General features: G+C 42.9%; 2 protein-coding genes across 2 annotated transcripts in view; one reads left to right on the top strand and one right to left on the bottom strand.

Annotated features, from left to right (window-relative positions):
• Slc8a3 (solute carrier family 8 member A3) overlaps window positions 1-14,942 on the top strand; it is a 141,685-nt gene extending 126,743 nt beyond the window's left edge. The window contains exons 4-7 of the mRNA XM_042692605.1: window positions 8,239-8,363; window positions 8,913-9,012; window positions 11,032-11,307; window positions 13,981-14,942. Coding sequence (XP_042548539.1) covers window positions 8,239-8,363; window positions 8,913-9,012; window positions 11,032-11,307; window positions 13,981-14,357 — 878 coding nt within the window. The 3' untranslated portion in view covers window positions 14,358-14,942. The remainder of the gene's footprint in view (window positions 1-8,238; window positions 8,364-8,912; window positions 9,013-11,031; window positions 11,308-13,980) is intronic.
• A 1,354-nt stretch (window positions 14,943-16,296) lies between these two features.
• Smoc1 (SPARC related modular calcium binding 1) overlaps window positions 16,297-24,229 on the bottom strand; it is a 177,582-nt gene continuing 169,649 nt past the window's right edge. The window contains exons 14-16 of the transcript XR_006149445.1: window positions 23,621-23,626; window positions 20,583-20,590; window positions 16,297-16,308 (exon numbers count right to left, since the gene is read on the bottom strand). The gene's annotated coding sequence lies outside the window, so the exon portion shown is untranslated. The remainder of the gene's footprint in view (window positions 16,309-20,582; window positions 20,591-23,620; window positions 23,627-24,229) is intronic.

A 24,229-nucleotide genomic window follows, 5' to 3' on the forward strand; every position in this document is an offset into this window, starting at 1 on the left:
TGGTGCTGCTGATCTTTGAGAGACAGCTATTGAAGATGGCTGATAGATGGTTCATGGACCACCTGCTGTTGTCTGGCATCTGCAAGTGAGGACACTGCTCACATCCCAAGATACTAGAGATCTCACACTAGAGCAGTGGGCCCTCCTCTTCTTTCCTCAGTAACTGCCATGGGTCCATCCCAATGGGTTCATCTCAACACCATGCCTCAAAGCCTTTTGGTGTTGTGACCAGGGTATAGATGTAAGGATATAAGGAAAGATTTTTGTTTTTGTTTTTGTTTTGTTTCCTCTCAGAGAAAATGATTGATAGCCACTACCAGTGTAAAAGTGCTAGAGAAACAGATATGGTAGTGAGTAAGAATGCCTTTGAGGGGGACCAAGAAAAGGGCCTTCAGGCTATCCTTCAGGAGAGATATACTTGCAAAGAATGGAGCAGTGAAATCCACTTGTTTGCCCAAAAGGAGTGGTCAGTCTGCAACTACTTCATAGTTGCATGATGGGGAGCAGCAAATAGCCAATAAGCTAAGAGGATTAGCAACAACACTTCCAAAGCTCCTTTACAGGTCTCTCAGACTTGATTGGCCATCACCCTCATCTACTGGATTCTGTCTATGGATATTTTCTGCACCACTGTTTTGGACACATCTGTCCATGTGGTGCTCTAGAGGAAGAATTCCTCCCCATCTGCATTGCCTGCCTTCTTCTTCACCAAATATAATGTTGCCATCAACCTGACTACTGGAGAATGCCAGAAGAGGGTCTCTTATGCTGTTGCTTCTCACATTATATGCCAGCCAATAATCCAGTTCTTGTCACCAGTAATATTCTCAGAAGTTTCCTCCATACCTTCCCTACTTCATTCCTACCTCTCTTGTGCATGTACCCCCACATCTTCAGGATTGGTTGGAAACATACACTACCCAAGGCTGTTGGAAACTACAGTTATCAATTTCTACAATTCCCAACTACTTAGGTGCAGATGAAAGCTTCATAAAGGGTGGTATAAGGCACTGGAGGGAAGGCGGAGACTCCAAATAGGAGGAAGGATTTGAAGGTCCATTTATACCTTTATTCTACCAACAAAGGAGCTATTCTTTTCTGCCTCCCCTAAGACCTCCTACCAATAGCAAGACATAGAGTGGGTTAAAATAAGCCTTGTGCTCTTCAAGAAACTTGACCTTGCCAGGTTCTAGTGGTTCATGCCTGTAACCTTAACTACTCAGGGGGCTGAAACTGGAGGATCATAGTTTGAAGTTAGCCTAGGCAGGAAAGCCCATGAGACTTTTATCTCCAATTAACCATCAAAAAGCCCCATGTGGAGCTGTGATTCAACTGGTGGAATGCTAACCTTGAGCAAAAAAAGCTCAGGGATAGCCTTAGGCCCTGAATTCAAGCCCTAGGACCAGCACAAGAAAAAAAGAAAAAATAAGTAAAAGAAAGGAAAGAAACCCGACTAAATGGAAATGCCTGTGGTTACTCCCCATTTGAAGGCACTTTCCTATTTGTGCTGGATTCTCTGCCTAAGGAGATTGCAGCAAATTTCTAGGGGAGGTTAGACCCAGGGAATGGAGTATGTGAGAAGACAAAGATTTCAGCAAGCCTGTGTGGAAGATGCCCAGATGGAACCTGCCAATAAGAAAACGTTCACTCATCCAACCTCCTGCTCTATAGTCTGGGGGGGGGGGGAAGTAATTTTCAGTTTCTTCAGTTCTTCTCAGATACTGGCATTGGACTATAGGGTGAAAGGTCATAAACCCTAATTGTCTAGACTCCGAATCAAGTGAAAACCATTATTGATTTGCAGAATTCCCTGCTGTTCTCAGATTGAGAGACGGTATAGTGGAAATTGCTTTTCATTATCACTGCTATATAGGAGCATCTTAGGCATTCAGAATGATGTAGACGCTGCATGGTCAAAATGACAATTGCATTCTTTTTTTTTTTTAAAAAAAAAAGCACTGGATTTGAAATAGGAGACTCTATTCTGAGTAAACAAAACAGATTTCAGACATGTTATTAAAAGCTCTAGACAATCTGGGGTGAGAGATAAATGGAAGAATAAGTAGGAAACACATTGCCTTGCAGTGGAGTAGGTCCTAAATGTAAACTTCTGAGAACACCAAGTACCATCAAGGTTGTTGGGCCTGAGCTACATCACTGGAAGAATCAGACAGGAAAGGAAAATACTGCCCTCCACTAATAGAACCTGTTTTTTCCTCTTCTTTCCATACCTAGGGACTCACCTTGAGAAGTGCCCCCAAAGGCTTCTAATGATTCACAGAGATCTATTCTTTCCTGCTTGTCCCTGGAGTGGCTAGGCAGAAATAAATGACTCTCATTCGACCCTGGGGATCAGTACAGGGGAAAGTTCAGTTCCAGTTTCTCACAGCAGCAGCAGCAAGAAAAACACCCTGAAGGCATCATGTCACTCAAAGTTGGCCTTCCTGGATCTCACAGACACGTCTGTGAGCACTCAGTGGGAAGTCTCAGATTCATAGAGACATGGTGTAGCTGAGTACAGTAATGTGTGGAAGTCTCCCACCTTCAGTGTAACTTGAGGGCCAGGAACAGTTTATTCCATGCAGACCCATGGAAGAAGCAGAATAAATAATCTCTCTTGGAAAATCATCTCAATGTAGTGAGGCGATCCCTTGGCCTATTACTTCCTTGATATAGATGAGAAAAGTCAACTACCATCCATCTGATTATATACCATGCAGATTCTAAGTCTTCAGTGATTGTAAATATGGAATGATGGATCCCAGGTCTGAGTTGCGTTCATAGGGATGACTAGAAGTAACAATTGACAGAACTCCCACACACATACACACATATTTCTTTCTCATCAATCTCCATTAGTCGCCAGCTGTACCAAGGGTATGTGGCAGAATGTTTCCCAACTTCTATCTGACAAGTGCCAAGGAATAAAGGATGCACCACAACACCATCAAGATGAAGCATGGTGTGTCACAAGATTGGTCTATTTTTTTTTAAATGTTGGAGCCTTGAAGTCTAAGGAAGTTTAGCATAAGTACAAATTAAATGCCTAAGCAGTGCCTGAATATGTCTTTGACTCCGTTTCTCAAGCCACATGGGAAACTTGTACTCGTCATCTCGCATCTATGTCTGATAGTCTCTCTGTTTCAGAATATCTGGATCGTTGTCTTCTCTTTCTGAAACAAAAAGCCACATAGAGGTAGAGAATCTAGGTGAGATCTATGGAAAAGGCAATTGCCAAAATAGATAGCAAACAACCAAGCTTGATAGAACACTACAAGGTACAGGGACTTTGGTAGTTGTAAGTGATACAACATGAGAGGAGCCCATGGCTCTCACCTCCAGGAAATCACGATTTAAAAAAAAAAAGACAAACCATTTCTAGGAAGCGTTTTATAGGACTTATCTTTTCACTAGGTCCTTCTTTTAGGATGGAATCAAAATTTTGGCCAACATGGTAGCTCAGGTGTCATTTGTAGCCATGAAAACCTTAGTGGGCCCTGGGAAATGTAGCATGATCTGATTGTGAGGTTAGAGGTAGGAGTCTAAGTGTAGACAGACACCGTTTCACTCTGGTACCATTCAAACTCATTCAAACATCGAAAGCCCCACGTTCCCATTCAAACCCTATGGTCATGCTTAACCACTGTGGTGATTAAGACAGTTTTCATGATAACTGGATTCTCACTCCTTTTTCCAGTGGATCACAAATCAGTTTATATCCTTCTCACCTGGTCTTCCTGTCCTCACTCCTCCATTTCCGAAATTTTCAAGTTGGAGGGAAATGTGGGAATAACTCTCTTTTAACTGCTCTGCAGCCTTTCCAGCTGCCCATGCCTCTTGCTGCTGCTATTGCTGCGCATGCTCCAAAATGCTGCCTTGTGCATGTATTCCTGAGCCCTCACCTACTAAACTCACTGCTTTCCTTACTTGGCCAGAAAAAAGCTTGGGAATACTTTCGAGATGGAACCTTAATACTCTTTCCTTTTCTTTTTTCCCCTTGTCTGGTATCCACTTACCAACAGCGCTCCTGTTATCTCCAGGTAAGAGGTATCTTCCTCCTCTGTTCTACTTCTTGCCAAGGCTATTATTTGGTTTCAGATCAATGGCCATTGATTTGTTTAATAAGAACAGCAGGCTCTTGTTAACCTGACAAGTTCTCCTAAGGACTGGAAGACTTATCTCCCTATATGAAGTAATTGTAAGGAAGTACACTATTTCTTGAGCATCATTTCTATCAGTGGATGTGGGTACATGCATAGCTAATTCTCTCTGGGACTAGAAAGAAAAAAATGAAACTTACCAAAAGATGGTGGTACATCTCTTATGTCTTGATTCATCTGCACCTCCGGTTGCTGGGAAAGAGATGGAGAAAGTCTAACCAGCAATCTTCCAATAGAATTGTAATGAGATATTGCAAAAGAACATACTTGATCCCAGGTGACCTAAGGGAAATGATCAAGAGCTGCTATGAGAACATGAAAAGCAATTTTTTAAGTAATTTGGAATTTTACTGATCCTGGAAAGTTTCTAACTTATCACAGCTAACATCTAAATAGCTAAGAATTTGGTTCATTTTTTTTCATTGTATGTTATGACCAAGAAGAAGAAGGATAGGGCCAAAAATAGAGATTTAGGGGCCTTTATTTTGGAGAGATTCTTGTGTAGAACTAGGTTCTACATAGGACGTACAGCTACTTTGTTGGTAAGTTTATATGCGTAGAAACTAGTCAGGCATCTCCCCAGATCTGGCAAATAATAACTCTTGGTACAGGCAAAGCAGGCTCTTGGATATCACTCCAGTACGTTCAAAAGAACATCTTACATTCCATCAGTTCTTTGAACATAGTAAAAGTGTAAGGTCATTTCAAAGGCAAACTATCTTACAGAGTTTATTGGTATTCAGGCTATACCCTAAGATTAGGAAGAGGCGATGTAAACAGGAAAGTCATTTACCTTCTTATAGCCTTAAACAAAATAATGTAGGACATTTCTCCATTTTTCTTTTGTGAAGAAAATTACTTCACCTTCCTTGTCGTGCTGATTCCTACGTATACCAGCAGGTTAAGATCTGTCCCTAACCCTGTTCTTCATTCTTCCCTCAAGGTTTTGATCTTTTTCCCACTCTACTTCTTCTCTACTTATCCTCTTGTATGTGAAAATAATCCTCTTGTATGTGAAAAATATCTATTCATATGTAAGATAATTAGGTTTTTTGTTCCACTTCATTCATATATATATATACATATATATGATTGTGACTTAATTTAAGCTTCATTATATTTGTAACATACTTTCAAATACCAATGGAAGCTAAAATGACATTGTTTTTACATCTTTAAGCCTTTAAATAAAGGCTTTAAATCCCCTGGAAATTTCAAATCTTTATTTTGATTTTCTGGGGAAAAAGGCCAACATGATTAATAACATTTGGTAGTAAAAGACAGAGAGTATGCTAATCCTGAGCTACTCTGCCAGTACAGGGGACTTGGAGTGAGAATCTCAGTCACATACCCCCACTTCTTTTTGAGGATGCCTGCTAAGCATTCATAACCCATTCACTGTCTGACCTAAGAAGTGCATGTTCTTCCAGTACTTGTCCAATCTTCCACCATACTCATATTCTACCTCTCTTTCCTTCTTCCACATCTGTCTCTGGAACTGAGAGTTTGATTAGCCAGTGTCCAAATCAAGATCACCTGTCCTTTATACCAAGATCACAAGTCCTCGGCACTTGAAATTCTAAGAAGCTACATAAATAAGTTATAAGAATTATTAAAGGGGCTGGGAAGGTGGCTCAGTGGTAGAGCGCTTGCCTTGCATGCTTGAGGCCCTGGGTTCGATTCCTCAGTACCACATAAGCAAAAAGAAAAAAGCCGGAAGTGGCACTGTGGCTCAAGTGGTAGAGCTCTAGCCTTGAGCTGAAGAGCTGAGGGACAGCGCCCAGGCCCAGAGTTCAGGCCCCACAACCGGACCCAAAAAAAAAAAAAAAGAATTATTAAAGTTTTCTTGTTCCATTAGAGGTTTCTATATCATTCAGTCTGGAAGCCGTTAATTTAGAAGACCTTAATTAGGCTTTAAGTTCGGACTTAACATTCTGTCAAGAAATTTAAAGCAATGATCATTACAAAAGTAGGAAAAGGCAGGAATTACTTTCAAGACACTGAATCAGAATTTACATAAAGGTATATGTCCCAAATCAGTTAACAGATATATTCAGAGTACCTGTGGGGCTGTGGATATCCAAAGCTAGAGGAGTAGTTATTTGCCAATGAGACTTTTGAGGAAAGGTAGATGGAAAAACTGTCACCACAGGGGTGGGCAGGTCAGCAGGTTGATCAATAATCTGCCAGATAAATATACTGCTAGATTGATAGCTAGACAAGAGGTTAGACAGGTACATTTATGTGTCACTGGAGAGCTCATTATATTGGTATAAACTTCCTGTGGCACATGTAAAAGATGATATGGGGGAATCTAGGAGGGGAGTAATAGAAAAACACTGTCACTTCTAAGATAGGCAGTATGATATGGTGCCTAAAGCTACAGGCCGAGGAAGAGACTACCTATTTTTGCAAAAGGAATCTATGTAGCTCTTTCTAAGGGCTTTATCCCAGTGTGACTTGCAATCTTGTTTCTAGTATTGTTGGTCTCAAAGATAACCAAACACCTAGATGCACACAAATTTGCTTCTAGGCTTAAATAATAAAAGACTCAGATTCAATGACATTACTGAAGTCAGGCTACTTGCTGACTTGGAAACATACAAAAGGACATAGGCCCTCAAGAAATAATTGTTTACTACAGGGATACAGCACCATGGACAGCTCCCAAACCTTTTTTTTTTTTTTTTTTTTTTTTAGATTACTAGAAACACTGAGTGAAATATCTCACCATACTCAGGAATCAGAGCCTGAAGACTCTCACATTATCTTCATCATCCAGATCAACCAAGGAAATCTTTACATAAAATATCTGCTCAGTAACTTATACTTTTGGCTTATAGCCTTTTCAGTGAATTCTTTTTAATCGAAATCTCAAGAATTGGCATCCTCTCTCTCTCTCTCTCTCTCTTTCTCTCTCTCTTGCGCGCGCGCACACACACACACACACACACACACACACACACACACACACACACACACCTGTCTTCACAAATTCTCCAGCTAAAAAGAAAAGAATCCATTCGTAGCCTCTGACCCATTTTTGTCCTTGAGATTATCCAAGGGCTGGAGGGTCCCCCTTGGAGGTTTACTGTGTGGGATGAAAGCAATTATGGAGCTGAATAAAAGAATTAATTGCATGTGAGAATGTAGCCTGGGATGGGAGGGTGCTTAAATGAGCTCTGAAAGAAACAGGCTACCAAGAGTGATTTTCTAATCAAAGGGGAATAAAAAGATTCAATCTCTATTTCACTCTAATCCAGAAAACATGTCTTCATGGTGAAGTAGTCTTAAAATGGACTCACCAGCTGAAGCAGAAAGTATCTTTAACTAGTCAGTGTGAGAAAGGATCACTGGTAAATGAGTCAAGATGCTGGGGGACACAGAGGAGGCCCCAGAAGAAAGTAAAGGAATACCTCTCTTCTGTTTCTGTTTTTGAACAAAGTGTTTGTGTTCCTGAAGAAATGTGCTTGAATTGTAGCAAAATCCTGGGAAATCTTTCAGTGAAGCACCAGGAAGTTTCTGGAGGAAATCTTCCAAGTTTCCCATTGTGAGGATAGTAGTCACTTTTTTATATGAGATGTAGATATCCCTAGAATTATGCCCCCTTCCTCTTTCATGGAAAGAATAGTGTCAACAACATTGGAAACAGTTGTCAACTACTAGACATTCCCATTGGATGAATGTAGGAAGGCCCTAGAACTCTTCCATGAAGTGGCTGGAAAAAGAATCAGACCCAACAGTTAGACCAAGTCAAGAGAGTTGGCTTTTCTTTCCCACTCCACATCTCACTGAATGACTTGCAGACTTCACTTGGTCCTCTTTCTGGGAAAGCCTTTGACTCAGATGGTGCACCCAGGTATAAGATAGAGATGTGCTTATCCGAGGCCTAGGATAAGCCTTGTCACAGTCTGACGGTCATGACATGTTCAGAATCTCACAGAATGATGCATTGAAAAGTATACAAAGCCCCCATTCCTGAAAGATATTTGCTGTTTCCAATGACCAGGTCTAAAAGTCTGAGCTTTAGAATCCTAGAGAATCCTAGTCTGATTATTTTATTTTATTTTTTTTGCAGAGGTAACAGACAGGAAGCTGACTGTGGAGGAAGAGGAGGCCAAGAGGATAGCAGAGATGGGAAAACCAGTCTTGGGAGAACATCCCAAACTAGAGGTCATCATTGAAGAATCCTATGAGTTCAAGGTCAGGCCATCAGTAAAGTCTAGTTGAATAATAGGATGAAGGACAGAAAACACATGTTATTGTTCCATTTCCATCGCTAAATATATGAAGTTAAACCAGACAAATCAGTTCCCCTCCCCTCCAGCCAGGGCTCAGTTTCCTCATTTCTTACACACAGCAAATAGTGCTGGCTATTTGTAGGCTAGAATGTTGTAAGGACACATAATACAGACTATGGAATCAATGGGCTAGAAAATCCCCAGATGCACCATCAAAATTGTTTAACTGTATTTTAAAAATATAGACACCAAAACTCATTACTGCAGGGCAAGGTTTATTGACAACATATTCTTATTCTTTATCATATTTCTGAATACTCAAGAACAGAAGTTACAATCTTAGAAAAAGAAATAAGAGGGTTGTCCCTGAGGATATCACCCAAGTCCATTCCAGACAGAACTTTCTGAACCCCTGGAATGACAGACACCTTTCATTCCTCTAAAGCGCCAGATTCCACATTGGTTCTGAGTGTTCTAACCTCACAGTTCCAAGTTTTTCTCTCTCTAACAGACTACAGTGGACAAACTGATAAAGAAGACAAATCTAGCCTTGGTTGTGGGAACTCATTCCTGGAGGGACCAGTTCATGGAGGCAATCACAGTCAGTGCAGGTAAGCAAGGCCCCAAGATATCCTCACTGAAGGAATTACACAATTCCCTGAGAAGGAAGGGTGTAACCCGATCAGCTGTCCACCAGTTCCAGGAAGGGTCAGTCTTCATGGATGTATCCAGTCTTCAAGGCTCTGGTCCTAGATGTTCACATGTTTCACTATGTCTTATTGGAAGAATCAGAGAGTAAACTAAAGAATATGGTTATGTCTGCCTTCAAATCCTGATCTGCAACGGGAACAAGAGTGAGTATCCTCACTGCCATCATTGTCCTTTTCCCCAAAGAACTATTGCTACCTTCCTCAGAAAGACATATCTAACTCTGTAGTTAGCACCCACTAAGCCAGGTGCTAGTAGTCCAAGCTTGTGATCCTAGCTACCCAGAAAGTAGAGATCTGAGGAAGCCAACTCAAGCAGGAAAGTCCATAAAACTCTGATTTTTTTTTTTTTAGATCTGAGACTGAGACTTGAACTCAGTACCTGATGATTCACTTATTGGCTGGCACTCTACCAACTGAGCCATGCCTCCAACTCCCTAGAGACTCTAATCTCCAGTTAACCACCAAAAAGCCAGATGTGGAGCTGTGGCTCTAGTGGTAAAGCATCAGTGATGAACAGAAAAGCTAAGGGACAATGCCCAGGCTTTGAGTTCAAGCCCCAGTATCATCACAAAATACTATTACCACCACCACCACCACTACTACTACTACTAATGATAATAATAATAATAATAATAAGCACCCAGTAGATTCTGATTTCTATCATGCCTTTCTTTTTTCTTGTTTGGTCTCTCTTTTCTATAAAGTTGTGAATGACTATGATTTAGAGTTGTCGGAACAGGAATTTGCAAAAATGCTTCACATTGATTCTGACCAATCTCCACCCTGGGTGATTGCCACTCTCTTTTGGATTTACTGGTAGGCCCCAGAGGTGCTGGAATGAGGATGGATAGTATCTCCAAGCCACCCTTCCATTGCCTCTCAGCACCACTGAGCCCTCCTTGTACTGCAGAGAACCACTGGCCTTGTCTTTTTCATGAGGCTTTGTTGTCATGGCAACCTAAGGGTCACATCCCCAAGGTCCTAGAGGCAGAGCAAAACAGTACTGCCAGGAAGGCGGATGGCTGCTGCTACTGCCGCCCTACTTTCACCTGGCTCCTTCCAGTGCTCACTCAGATGCCCTACCTGTGTCCCTTGAGAGACAAGTGGAATAAAAGGCCACATGATCCACCCTTCCTACTTTTACACACAAAGGAAATGAGGTCCAGAAACAACAAGTCATATATCTCAGAGAAGATTTTCTTCATGCAAAATTAGACTTAGAATCCAGATTCCTGGCTTTGACTTCTTTTTCCAAACATAAGCAGTTGGCTTTTATGTGACCAGTGTGCCTCAGCACACCTTTTTCTGGGCTGCTGAATGGGCAAATCTGCCTGCAGTCTCTGGCAAAGACAATGGGGACCCATCTCTGCTCTTCCCCCATGGGGCCCTTGGGAAGCTGGTACTGGCTCTCTGTTGTACCTGCAGCATCTGAAATGACAGCCATCTCTGAGGACAGAAATGACCAGAGTCTGGATGGTTAATATAGAAGTCAGGGTAGAAAATTCAAGAGGAGTCCTGTTGGTATTCAGTAAAGAGAGCGAGCATATGACCCGTTTCTTTCTTTTTTTTCCTTTCCTAGGCAATTAACGCAGCCAGCCCAGCCTTCTTTCTTTCTTTCTCCTCTTCTCTCTTCTTCCGTGTTTCCTGCCCTATGTCTTTATAGCTTGTTTGTCCCTCTTTTCTATTTCACTGAACTATCACACTCACTCAGGTGCTCTGGATTCAAGTTGACCAATAAACAAATGACTGATTTGGATCCTAGTCTCATGTTTTCTGCTTCCCATAGACTGGGCCTCACCAGCTGCCCGGGCAAAGTTACACTCTTCTGGCCAAAGGTGTTTATAATGTGGGTTAGACTTGATTTTCTCATAAATGAATGATCTTTCTGACCTTTCCTGGGCTTCTTTATCTTGACTCCAGCAGGGGAAGAGGATGAAGATGAATCAGGGGAGGAGAGGCTGCCATCTTGCTTTGACTATGTCATGCACTTCCTGACGGTCTTCTGGAAGGTGCTATTTGCCTGTGTGCCCCCCACCGAGTACTGCCATGGCTGGGCCTGTTTCGTCGTCTCCATCCTCATCATCGGCATGCTCACCGCCATCATTGGGGACCTGGCCTCTCACTTTGGCTGCACTATTGGTCTCAAGGATTCAGTCACTGCTGTTATTTTTGTGGCATTTGGCACCTCTGTACCAGGTGAGAGCAGGAGGCATTTGTTTGTAAAGAGGATAGTGTCTGCTTCAACTGATCCCTGCATTCTGCTTCTGCCTTTTTGGCAACTCAGATCTGAGCTTAACACAGAGCTGTTCTAACACTACACAAAAGTTAATCCAAGAGATTAATGATAGTATTAATGGTGATAGCCAACACTCCCTGAACACTACTGATGTTCACCATTTATTTATACATTCAGTCCTTGCAACGATCACCAAAACCCTACCAATTAGGGAAGCTTATCTCCTTATGACAGATGAGGAAACTGAGGTTCCTTTCCACCAGGTTAAGCTACCTGCTCAAATATAAGGTCCTACTTTCTTAACCTCTACAACGTATTATTAGGACACTAAAATGTAAGGCAAAGAATACAGCTAATGTCCTTCTATATACCTCTCCAACACACTAACGTTTAATCTGCTTGAAGAAGTTAATGTTTGCGCCTGCAGGCATTCTTGGCCTTCTCTGCTTGTATGGACCAATGAGTGCAAAGTGTCTCCTAGTAAGATGAGAGAGGGAAGCTTACTGAGATTTGTCCTTTCAAAGGATGAATGACGTACTCTTCTTATTCTAAATACCTACAAACAGGAGTAGGCACCCTTTAGGTCATTCCTTGGGCAACTATTTACTGAGCTCCTGATGGGCCTGATACAATTTTGTGTTAGTTGCTAGGGAAAGAGGCGAGAGTGGTATGTTTCCTTCTTCACCCTGAGTTTGTAATCTAGTAAAGGGTTCTATATTTAATACTCTCTCTAATATAATTCTAATCAATTCCATGAAGCAAAAGTGTAAAACAGGGAGACTTAGGCTAGGATGGGATCAGGGATAGATCTCAAGGAATGTTGTTATGAAAGCTCAACCTGTATGGCAAGTAGAGGTAGCAGGTATAGAGGGGCTACATTAGGCCACATTCCTTATTTAATTCAGTTGAGGTCTTCAGCACACCCAAACTCTGAGTTCTGGCCAGCTCTGAGTTGTTTCTCCAAACAACTCTCCTACAGAAGGTTGGGCTGAACTATCAGGGATCAGTCTGCTGGCTTGACCAAGAAAACCCTTTCTGTACTCAGGAGACACACTGAGTGTGTTCAATACTAGAAGAAGTATGAGCCTACATCACAGTCTAGGAAAACTTCTTCTCCCAACCAAACGCAAATCTGTGGAGTGATTTGTACACTAGTGATGAAGAGGTCTGGCTAACATGAACATAAATCAGGTGATAAGAAATGTAATGCTATAGGGAAGGTTTTGTGGGTGAGATTCCCTATAATCACTATTATTCAAGCCTTCAGAGACATAAACCATTAGAGGGAAAGAGGCAGATTCTGGGAAAGGAATAGATGGGAGGAGAAATAACAAAGGATCAGAGGCAAAAAAAAAAAAAAGGCAAGGTCATAGGCAAGAAAGAGCAAGAAATTTCCTCCGGAAGGTCTGAGAATGTTGACAATGATGAGACAAGTCAGGGCAAACTAGGCAGGCAGATAGCTTGGGGCACTTCCATGTCCTGGCATTTGCTCCAGAAAATAAAACACATAGCTGACAGTATTGAGGAGCTTTAAGAAGGTTACTATATGGCCCATACAACTGATTTCATGGCTTTGGCTGAAGCTGTTTGGAAAATACCCTAATGTGAGGGTTTTAGAATCAAGTTTTGGTTACCTTACTGTGTAATCCTGCACAAATTTTTTGGTCCTTGCTTTGTTTACCTGTGAAACAAAATGGTTGGGCTGGTATCTCTGGTAGTCTTCCTTTTCCTACAGTTTAAGACTTAAAACCAAACATCTTTCAAGGTCCTGTGGTCCCACACATTGTTAGGCAGACAGCATCTTTCTCGTGTCTCTTTGGATATCCCCATCATGGTTCTCCAGCATGTACTCTGTCCTACCCAGTGAAGGATGAGGTAGGGCTGGGCACTGCTGGCTCACACCTGTAATCCTAGCTACTCAAGAGGCTGAGACCTGAGGATCATGGTTCAAAGCCAGCCCAGGTAGGAATGTCCATGAGACTCTTATCTTACCACTCAGGAAACTGGAAGTGGCGCTGTGGCTCAAGTGGTAGAGCGCTAGTCTTGAGCTGAAGAGCTGAGGGACAGCGCCCAGGCCCAGAGTTCAGGCCCCACGACCGGACCCCCCCCCCCAAAAAAAGAAAGAAATGGATAAGAAATGATAAGAAAGGGAAGGTTTCCTGGATGAGATGCCTAGAATCACTATTATGTAGGTCTTAAGAGACCTAACAGGAAAGGGGAAAAGTGGAGGGAAGAATAGATAGAAGAAATAACAGAGGATCAGAGTCTTAAGTCCAGTCCTAAATCCATAGGTATTCTCAGAGTTAAGTGACATATGACAGTTACAATCTGTTTCTAACCAGCTTCCCAGAATGACAAAGTTTCCTGGGAAGACATAAAATGACAACACCCCCACCCCTGGGGGGGGGGGTTGGGCGGGGTGGGAGGTGGGAGGTGGGGAAGAAGAATAAGCCCACTTGGCAAATATCAGGGCTGCAATGGCTCTTGGGAATCTTCCAGGCTTCTGCAGACCAGGAACAAGAAACCCAGATCAGTAATGTGACTTGCCCAAGACCGCTCAGCTCCTGACTGACAGAGCTGGTAGTGGTCTCTTAGCTCTTGCTACCCAGTCATCTGTCTCTGTCTTTTTCCAGATACATTTGCCAGCAAAGCTGCTGCCCTGCAGGACGTGTACGCCGATGCCTCCATTGGCAACGTCACAGGCAGCAATGCCGTCAATGTCTTCCTGGGTATTGGCCTGGCCTGGTCCGTGGCTGCCATCTACTGGGCCCTGCAGGGACAGGAATTCCACGTGTCAGCGGGCACACTGGCCTTCTCCGTCACTCTCTTCACCATCTTTGCATTTGTGTGCATCAGTGTGCTCTTGTACCGACGGCGACCCCACTTGGGCGGGGAGCTCGGAGGCCCTCATGGCTGCAAGCTTGCCACGACGTGGCTCTTTGTGAGCCTGTGGCTCCTCTACATACTCTTTGCCACCCTGGAAGCCTATTGCTACATCAAAGGGTTCTGAGCCACCAAAAAAGGCCTCCTACAGGGCAGGCCCAGGACTTCTCCTAAGAGAAGGGCACTTCCACACCAGTCCCTGGGCCAGGGTGAGCAGCCCTGGAGAGGCAGCATCAGAACTCGAGCCCCAGGAACTTCACCTGACCTAGGCCCTGGCAGTCACCAAAAGGGCAAGTCTTAATCAAGCAGAATGGAGGAAACACCCACTTTCCAAAGTATTTAATTAACTACAAACCAACCACAGCAACAAATCCACCTCTACTCCATCCTTTCCCTCATGTCCTTGACCCATAGCCAAGGTCAAACCCTCTCCTGTCCCACCTTCCAACTGTTCCTTTGTCTCTAGTTTCTCTGAGGGCAGGATGCCTCCTCCTGTCTCCAATGCGACACATTGTGATTCTCTCATTCAGCTGAGAATGAATCATCTCCACGTGGCTGGTCTAGATGTTCTTTTTGTTGTAATCATTCTTGTGCTTGCTTTTGTTTTTCCATCAGGTTTTGCTTATTGCCTTCTTTCTGATGTCAGCAACAAAGATGCCACTGAAGGAACTTCAGAAATGAGCCAACAGATAGAGGCATGAACTTTCAGACACAAACATCTTCCCATCATTTGGGTCACAGCTATCCCTTAGCCCCCATGAGGTCTTCCTGTCCCCCTTCTCTTGATGGGGGATGGAAGTTGAGTGGAAATACACTTACATATCAACTTGGGGAGCAGGAGGAGCTTTGACTACTTGTATTGAAATCAAGTCAAACACAAAGCGCTGGGTGCCAGTGGCTCACACCTGTAATCTTAGCTACTCAGGAAACTGAGTAGCCAGCCCAGGCGGAAAACTTGTGAGACTCTTACCTACAGTTAACTAACAAAAAGCCAGCATTGGAGCTGTGGCTCAAGCTGTAGAGTACCAGCTTTCAGAGGAAAAAGCCAAGCAAGAGCAGGAGGCCCTGAGCTCAAGACCCAGTACTGGCACAAATAAAAACACACAACAACAACAAACAAAAAAAGCAATTGTCCACTTCCCTGTCCAAGCCTTTACGCATCTTGTGGTGCCCATATCTGTACACGTGACCGCCAACAGGAAAACCTATCAAGTGGGGGTTGTGGGACAAAAAGAGGAATGGGGACACAAAAGGGATTCGTGCCTCTCAAATCTCTTTGGTCTGGGATCTGAAGCAGAAGAGAAGAGGTATTCAACCAGTGAGCTCTGTAAGGGAAAAGATTGTTATTAAACATGTCAGTGTTTCTAAGAAATATCAACATCACCCCCACACCAACTAAAGCACCACACCAACAGGGCTGACATAGCTTTCCTGAAGCCATGGAAGAATTTGTAGGTTTATAAGAGAACAGAGTATAGGATCCCTTCCTTGTCTCCTGGCCCTTAGGCCACATTTGAAAACATTTTCACAAGATAGGGGCTGAAATTCCCTACATCCTCCCCGCTCCCATGTGCCTGCTTGTTTTCAAATCTCATGAAGCTCTTTTCCAATCTGTGGGGGGCATTTCTTGACACACACACCCCTTAAGTGGAATCCTAGTCACCATAACCCCATGGAACCTGGGTTTGTTTGTTTTTTAATGGATTGACATGTCCTGTGAACCTTTTCCCAACAAATTTCAAAAGAACTTGGCTTTAAAATACACATAGAAACACAGATAAATACACACCACATCACCACAAACTGCCCACAGGTCTTTAGGCTTTCTGCATTGACATAAATACATTTTCTAAGGGGAAAAATATAATAATAACAGCTGTTTAATTTTAAACACATTTTTTAAGAAAAAAAAATAACTAAAAAAGAAATAGTGCTTGTGTCATAAGCTATGTTGACAGTTGCCGGTGGAAATGTTGGGTTGGTTTAAAAAAAAAAAATAAAAGCTCAACTTATATCTCTCTGCTTGCTTCTCCCTGTGTTTCTCCAGCAAACAGAACAGAGGCCATCTCCGGTCTCTTCTAAAGCAAATGCAATGCAGGAGAAAGTGTCATCTCCCATCATGCTCAGGTGACAATGTGCCAGCCATTTTTTTTAGCAAAATATTTCAAGGAAAAAAGAAACATTTCAAGGAAATGCTAGCTGTCAAGCCTTGGAAGTTCAGAAGCTGGGGGACATTTGTGGTTAAAGAAACTGTGATGATAAAGAAGGAGCTTTTTGTATGAGAAAGGCACAGCAGGAAAACGGTACCCTTATTTCCAGTAGATGCGTAGCCAACATTCACTTACTGATGCATCATTCATTCAGTGAACATATTTGAACACTTTCCAGGCATTGCCCCATAATCTGGTAATAGAAGAGTATAGTTCCTAAGACATCTCCAGTTTAGAGAGAGGAAGACAAATTTCTTTTAATCAAGGTCCTTTGAGTTACAAAAAACAGAAACCATGAAAAATAAAGAGCAACAGGAGAGGAGGGCAATACCATGAAGGCTTGGTTTTTGGGGTGGGGGTCGGTCTTGTGGAACAAAAAGAAGCACAGCTCTGCCATAGGGGCCTAAGAGCCCTTAAGACCTAGGCCTACGCATCCTGCCTTCCCCCAGTGCCACATGATCTCTCCCAGACTTGCTTCTCTCTGCCAAGGGAGCCCAGCCTATTCATCTCCCAAGGGGTTTCTTCTGCTTTGCTTGTCTTCAGCCCTGATGCTATTCCACGACCTCAAAGCTCCTCCTCACAACTAAAACTTCCATTCAGTGCCTGGGTACAAAAGTCTTCAACAGAGAGAATGCAGTTTCCAATTCCCCATTCCCGAAGGAGGCCATTTCCATAACGCAGAAACCCCTGCAGGAGGTTTAGTGGTTGGAATACCTGGGAGTGGTTGCTGAGTGCTGTGTCTACTACTGATCCAGATGACAGGTGAGGAGCCTTACTGTGTGTGATTGCTCCGTCCGAAGAAGCAGCTCATGAAGCCTATAAACACCAATGTGCAAATAAAAATGGCAATTCTAGCCCTGAGTGCCCTCCCCCACTTACAAGTGGTATAGACAGACTATCATGGGAGCCCAGTGAAAAACAACTCAACCTGGAGGGACTGGGAAAGATTTCATGGAGATGAGAACATTTCAGTAGACTACATGGTGGTTTACATTGGTGAGAAGTCTTGCTTTTTGAAGGAAGTGCATTCTAAAGGCACAGGGTAGTCACAGAATGACTACAGTTGTTGGCGTGGCAGGGTATAACATACAAGAGGGAAGGGGGAAAGGAGCTGGATTCTAACTGTGGCCAACTTGTGCTTCTGACAAAAGAGTGGTCGCCAGCTTATATTGAAGGCTCTTTCTCACTTTCTCTCTGGACTGTGAGCTTTTAGCCCTTGCCTAAGTTTAAACACCCAGTAAAAAAAATGAGGCTAAGAGCTAGGTGCCCATGGCTCATGCTTATCATCCTAACTACTCAAGAAGCTGTGATCTGAGGATCGTGGTTCAAAGCTAGACTTGACAGAAAAGTCTATGAGATTCTTATCTCCAATTAACTACTTAAAAGCCAGAAGTAGAGCTATGGTTCAAGTGATGATAGAGTACTAAACTTGGGCAAAAAAAAATCTCAAGGCCAGTAATCAGACCCTGAAGTTAAGCCCCAGGACTAACACACACACACATTGGGGGGGGGGGGGGAGAGAGAGAGAGAGAGACTACAAAAGCAGTATTAGTAACAAGTTCTGCTACAGAAGTAGTAATTACAGAACCATGAAATCTGTAAGCAAACCGAAGCAAAATTTAAAAACCAGCAGGAGCTGAGGAAAGGTCTTGGTTCAAAGGTTCATTCTGTTTTTCACAGCATACCAAGTGGAAAATGAAAAAGTATCTTTTAGCTGATTAAATGGTCGATGAAAAAAATCATAAAATCCATTTGAAGCGTCATCTCTATTTTTTGGAGTCATTTCTGGATTGTCCAGAGGTTAGACTTTAATCAAGAGAGATGCTAGGATAAACCCCAGAGAATGGGAAAAAGGGCTGAAGGGGGCTGCCCAGGAACCTGAAGGTCCAGAGAGTCCAGATCCACCCAGAACTAGTTCTGTGGTCTCAAGCCACAGATTCTGTTCGATCACAGTAACAACACTATTTACTCCTAGCTTCAATACTGAGGTTCTACAATGTGTCCAAAAGTGATGTGTAGAAACACACATCAAACAGCCTGACAATCCTGTTTGATATGGCATAAAGACATCCTTTTGTGCTGGTTGCTGGTGGCTCAGGCCTGTAATCCTAATTACTCAGGAGGCTAAGATCTGAGGATTGTGGTTTGAAGCCAGCCTGGGCAAGAAAGTCTGTGAGACCTTTATCTCAGTGCTGTGGATAAAGTGGTAGAGCACAAACCTTGAGCAAAAAAAGCTCAGGGAATGTCCAGGCCCTGAGTTCAAGCCCCAGGATCAGCAAAAGGAAGGAAGGAAGGAAGAAAGGAAGGAAGGGAGGGAGGGAGGGAGGGAGGGAAAGGAAAAATAAAGAAAAAAGAAAAGATAAAAAGAAGAAAAGGGGAAAAAAATAAATCCTTTTTCACTGCCGTGGCCGGATGGCCACTTTATTAGTCACAGATGGACATGAATGGCCTAGATCTTGCCTGCTATTCATGTCATGTGCTGAGTTTCCGCCCCTTTTATTGACTGAGCTCTACTACCTAGCTGCTGTAATAAATCAACCCTAATACTTCAGTGGATCAGTAAAATAAAAATGTATTTCTTACTCATATACTAATCCAATGAGAATTTTCTTGACCAGTAGGTAACTGTTTTCCATGTAGTGGTTCAGGGACTCAGTTTCCCTCTATTTTATACTCTGTAACCTCTGGCCCTTGGTGTTTTTTCATTCAGCATCAGATAGGAAAACAATTAGAGAAGGTGCATACACTTCTAACTGCCTGGACTCCAAAGTCACACTCTTCAGCTCACATCTTATTATTAAAAGCAAATAAACTTCACTGCCTCCCCTCCTCCCAAATTCAAAGGAGACTGAGCAATATAGTCCTTAGCTTCACAGACACTCTTTAATGTCACTCTATATTACCAAGGACATTTTAAAAAGAGATGTTTGAGCCCAGCACTGGTGGCTCACACCTATGAATCTAGCTACTCAGGAGACTGAGATCTGAGGATCACAGCCCAGCAGAAAAGTCCATGAGATTCTTATCTCCAATTAAGCACCAAAAAAAGGTGCGTGTGAAGCTGTGGCTCAAGTACCAGAGCACTAGCCTTAAGCAAAAGAAAAAGAAAAGACCAGGGACAGTGCCAGACCCTCAGTTTAAGCCCCAGGACTGGCACATAAAAAAATAATGAATAAATAAATCTTTGTCCCTGCCAACAATCCCTTTGTGATTCAGATGTTTTAATATCAATGGCAAAGTGCAATCTGACCTATGTCTCTTCGTTTTCAAAACCTTTCATAGTCATGTGTTGAAGCCATAGAAGGTGGACATTATATTCATTTTACCAACCAAGTTATAAGAGATTATATGATTGACTGCCCAGGAACAAGCAGATAGTAAATGCCAGGTCTTCTGATTCCAAATTTTTCTTGACCCCTTATGACAAACACCAGGAAGGGAGCTGGCCTGGTAGGGCCAGGCGGGGGAGGTGGGGAGGGGGCAGAAGGGGAGGGGGGAGGGGGGAGGGAGGAAGGGGGCTGCTAGAGTGAATGAGGCCAGATCTAATCAATAAAAGAGTTCCACAGAGAGGTAGACATTGTCTGGAAGAAATGGGGGGGGGGGGAAGCTTGCTTCAGCTGGTTCTCCTACCCTCCTGAAGCATCATTCTCTGCTTTGTCTCCAACCTTGCTGAGTGACAAACTTCCTCTAGATGCACCTGAATGGGGGCTAGTATAATAGAAACAGACAATGGCAGGAGGCTGAAATTTGGTGTTAACAAAATTATCTTGATTGAGAAAACTAATTGCTGGTAATGATGAGTCATCCAATCTGAAGCAAAGATGATACTAAAGACCTCTTGGACGAGGATATTTAGAAAAGCACTACTGGAAAATTGTCCTGGAAGTTTGGGGAAGGGAACAAGAAAGGTATATTGTAATAAATATTAGCTAGGGAAGAAGCAAACTGACTTTATTTTTTTAAAAATCAGTCTTTCCTATACACTTAAAGATAATCCTCTTTTCTTGCTCTTCTGTTTATTTACACATTTTGAAATTTCATAGATGAATAAGTTGGTCCATATTCAGTCTGTAACGCAGTGTTTGGGTAGATCCTTGCACTGAGATGTAGATATCTCCATGTAATTGCCTTTTCTGTGTGACAGTGTATCCTCAGGAAACTTCAATATATATATATACTGTATGTTATTATTACCACTGTGCTCTCCATTGTCTCCAAACTTGTAACTACACTTTTTTTTTCCTTTTGAATATTATCCTCCCATCCTCTCCACCTCTCCCCCAGGCCCTGGTACCCACTCCTCTATTCTGTTCCCTGAATACAATTTCTGTAGATCCTGTGTGTCCAGGAGATCATACAGCATTCATCTTTCTGCCCCTGGCTATTTCTTTTCTTTTTTTCTTTTTTGCCAGTCTGGAAGCTTGAACTCTGGGCAAAGGCACTGTCCCTGAGCTTCTTTTGCTCAAGGCTAGCACTCTACCACTTGAGTCCCAGCGCCACTTCCAGATTTTTCTGTAAATGTGGTTATCAAGGAATTTAACCTAGGGCTTCATGCATGCAAGACAAGCACATTTCCAGCCCCTGCCTCTGGATATTTTGTTTGTTTGTTTTTTAGCATGATGTCTTTTAGATCATTCATGTTCCACAAATGGCAAGATTTCTTTTTTTAACCATGGGTAACATTCCATTTCATTATTCACTCCTCTGCTGATAGACCATGTTTGGACTGTTGGGAATAATGCTGGAATAGACATGGGTACACAGATATTGCCTCACGACTGACTTCATTTCCATTCTGTGTGTGTGTGTGTGTGTGTGTGTGTGTGTGTGTGTGTGTGTGTGTGTGTGCGTGCGCGCGCGCGTATGCGTGAATGCCTGGACATGAAATTGAATCATTAAAATCTGGACAAGGGGGTTGGGAAGATGGCTCAGCAGAGAGTGCTTGCCTTGCATGCATGAGGCCCTGGGTTCCTCAACACCACATAAGCAGAAAAAGCCAGAAGTGGTGCTGTGGCTCAAGTGGTAGAGCGCTAGCCTGGAGCTGAAGAGCCGAGTGACAGCACCCAGGCCCAGAGTTCAGGCCCTGCAAGTGACAAAAAAAAAAATCTGGACAGGAAAGGAAGACTGGACATGGTGTTTCACATCTGTAATGCTAGCACTTGAGAGATGGAAACAGGATGTTCAAAAGTTCAAGGCCAGTCTGGGCTATATAACAAGACCCTGTCTTTAAAAACATTTTCTGGAAAGGAGTTGACTCAAAGCAAACTCTCCCAGTGCCTTACAATGTTCAGATCATGTCAAGCCACTGTTGAGTAATAGAAAATGTGACAAGGCTAGTGCCCCCAGTTAGATGTCGTGGAAGTGAGTATGGCAATGGGTAAGGCATTCTGAACCCATAAATGAAGATGAGCAGAAACACTATGGGCAAGAAATACTAATCCACACAGAATACAGGCCTAACCTCTGTGAAGACTAACTTCTACCTCTTTCATGAGGGAATTGGTCTAATGTAATCCACCCGATACTAGGTAACTGGCCTTCTTGAGAGGTGTCAGATTAGTGGTTCATCTGCTGTTCCTGTTGTTAGCATGTCACATACTCATTAGTGGTAGTGACCAAATGAGCTTTGAGGAGGGCACACCCATGTTGTTGAGCTCGAGGGCAGACTCCATCATGATGCCTTCTTATACATGGATTCGTTGCACAAGGACCGGGGTGGCTACAGAGGGGGCAGCTAACTACCATGCATCTTGTAGCTCGTGATTTTTGACCACCATGGATGCTCTCTGGTGGGCATTTGTGTGGGATGCTAATATCTTCACACTGCAGAACTCATTCCTTCCTTACCTTTGACATTCTGTGCCTGTTTTCTGTTGCTATAACAATACCACAGACTGGGTTTCTTTTTGTATAAAAAGACAAGGCATTTCTTACTGTTCTAGAACTCAGGAAGTCCAAGGTTAAGAGGCCACATCTAGGGAGAGCCTTGTTGTGGGTGGGGTACTTGCACGCAGAGTTCTAAGTGGGCACAGTTCATCACGTGGCAATATGGTCCAAGCTCACTGACTTGATCTTCTCTTCCCCTTCTTAAAAGGCCATCATGGAATCATGGGACTCCGACATGGCAATCTTATTAGCATTTTGACTTTTAGGACTAAGCTTCTATGTGGGTTTGGGGAAGGACAAACACCCAGGCCACAATTCTTTGTCACCAATTTAGCTTTCTTTGAAATCTTTAGTATGAGGCAGTGTAGGTCTGTAATTCAGGCCAAAGTAGACAGGCAGAGGTAGCGCCCGGAGTTCTGCCCACCTACAACATTTCTACCCATCACAGCCTTAGGAGGTCACACAGAATCAGGCTATCATATGAAACTATCCACTTCTGGATGGTACTGGCCACCATGACTAATGCATTCTTGAGTTAACGTTGGTCTGTTTTTCTCTTGTTTGTAAACCGGTTGGAGGGAATTCCCTAGGAAGCCAAAGTATGACTGAGGGTAAGACAGCAAAGCCATAGACCATTTACCCCAGGTGAAAAGCTGCCTGTTTATGCAGCTTACATGTTTATGATCTATGAGGTCATGTGTTTTCATGACCTCACTGGGCTGGATTCTCTTTATACTGCTTCCATTTTGTAATGAACTGCTGCACACATCTAGTTTTATGACTTTGGTGATAAAATACCTGGCTGTGCATGGGTAGCTTAGGTCACCTAGTTGCATTGCTCCTCTGCCAATGACCTGAACTCTTCCAAGAGGGTTGAGTGCTTTATTCATGGTACAACTTGGATGTGGTCTGTATTTTATCTGTTTTGTGGCTGTAGGAAGGAAGGAACTCCTTTAAAGCTTCCTGGGTAAACTGCCAGTTTCCACACACATATTCATAACTTTTCATAGTCTTCTCTCTACCACCAAATGATCTCTAAAGCCACAAAAAGAATCAGATGATTCCAAAATAATTTTTTGGTGTGCTTGTAAGTTACTTGGGACTGAACTCCAGGCCTGGGCACAGTCCCTCAGCTTTTTCACTCAAGGCTGGCACTCTACCACTTGAGCCACAGCTCTACTTCCAGCTTTTTTGCTGGTTAGTTGGAACTAAGAGTCTTACGGATTTACGTGCTTGGGCTGGCTTTGAACTGCAATTCTCAGATTTCAGTCTCCTGAAGTAGCTAGGATTGTACTGGTACCTGGCTTTTTTTTTTGACAAACCAGAAACTGTTTATTTAAATGATTTGTTATAATAACTGTTATTGCTCTAAAGACTAAATACTAGAATCACTTGATCTCCCAACACCTTGCCCTTCACTTGACTAGAAACTATCTCCAGCAATTGTTGAAGTATCCTAGCTTAACCTTCTTCCACAAGCTGCCAGTGTTCCATTTGCTTTCATCAAAGAAGTTATTCTAATTGTTATTGTTATCATAAAGGTGATACATAAGGGAGTTCAAGTTACAGGTCAGATAAAGAGTACATTTCTTTGTGGACAATGTCACTCCTTCCCTCACACTCTTCCAGTTTTTTTCCTCCCATTATCACCCACAAGTTGTACAGTTCATTCTCAACATAGTATCCAGTGAGTACCATTGCTTCATTTGTTTACCCTTTGTCCCTCCATTTCTGTGCCTCTGTGCCTCCCCTTACCCTCCCAAAGACAGATAAACGAACAAACAAGACCAAAAGAAAAAAAAAGAATAACAGAGAAAAAAACCCTTCTGTTTCCATTTCCTAGCGTTCATTTCAATAGATTCTATTTTACATGATCAGATGCACATAGGCATTGTGCCCTTGT

The sequence above is a fragment of the Dipodomys spectabilis genome, unplaced genomic scaffold (assembly GCF_019054845.1).
Source record: "Dipodomys spectabilis isolate Male_0828 unplaced genomic scaffold, ASM1905484v1 ptg000157l, whole genome shotgun sequence".
In the NCBI taxonomy this organism is placed as follows: Eukaryota; Metazoa; Chordata; class Mammalia; order Rodentia; family Heteromyidae; genus Dipodomys; species Dipodomys spectabilis.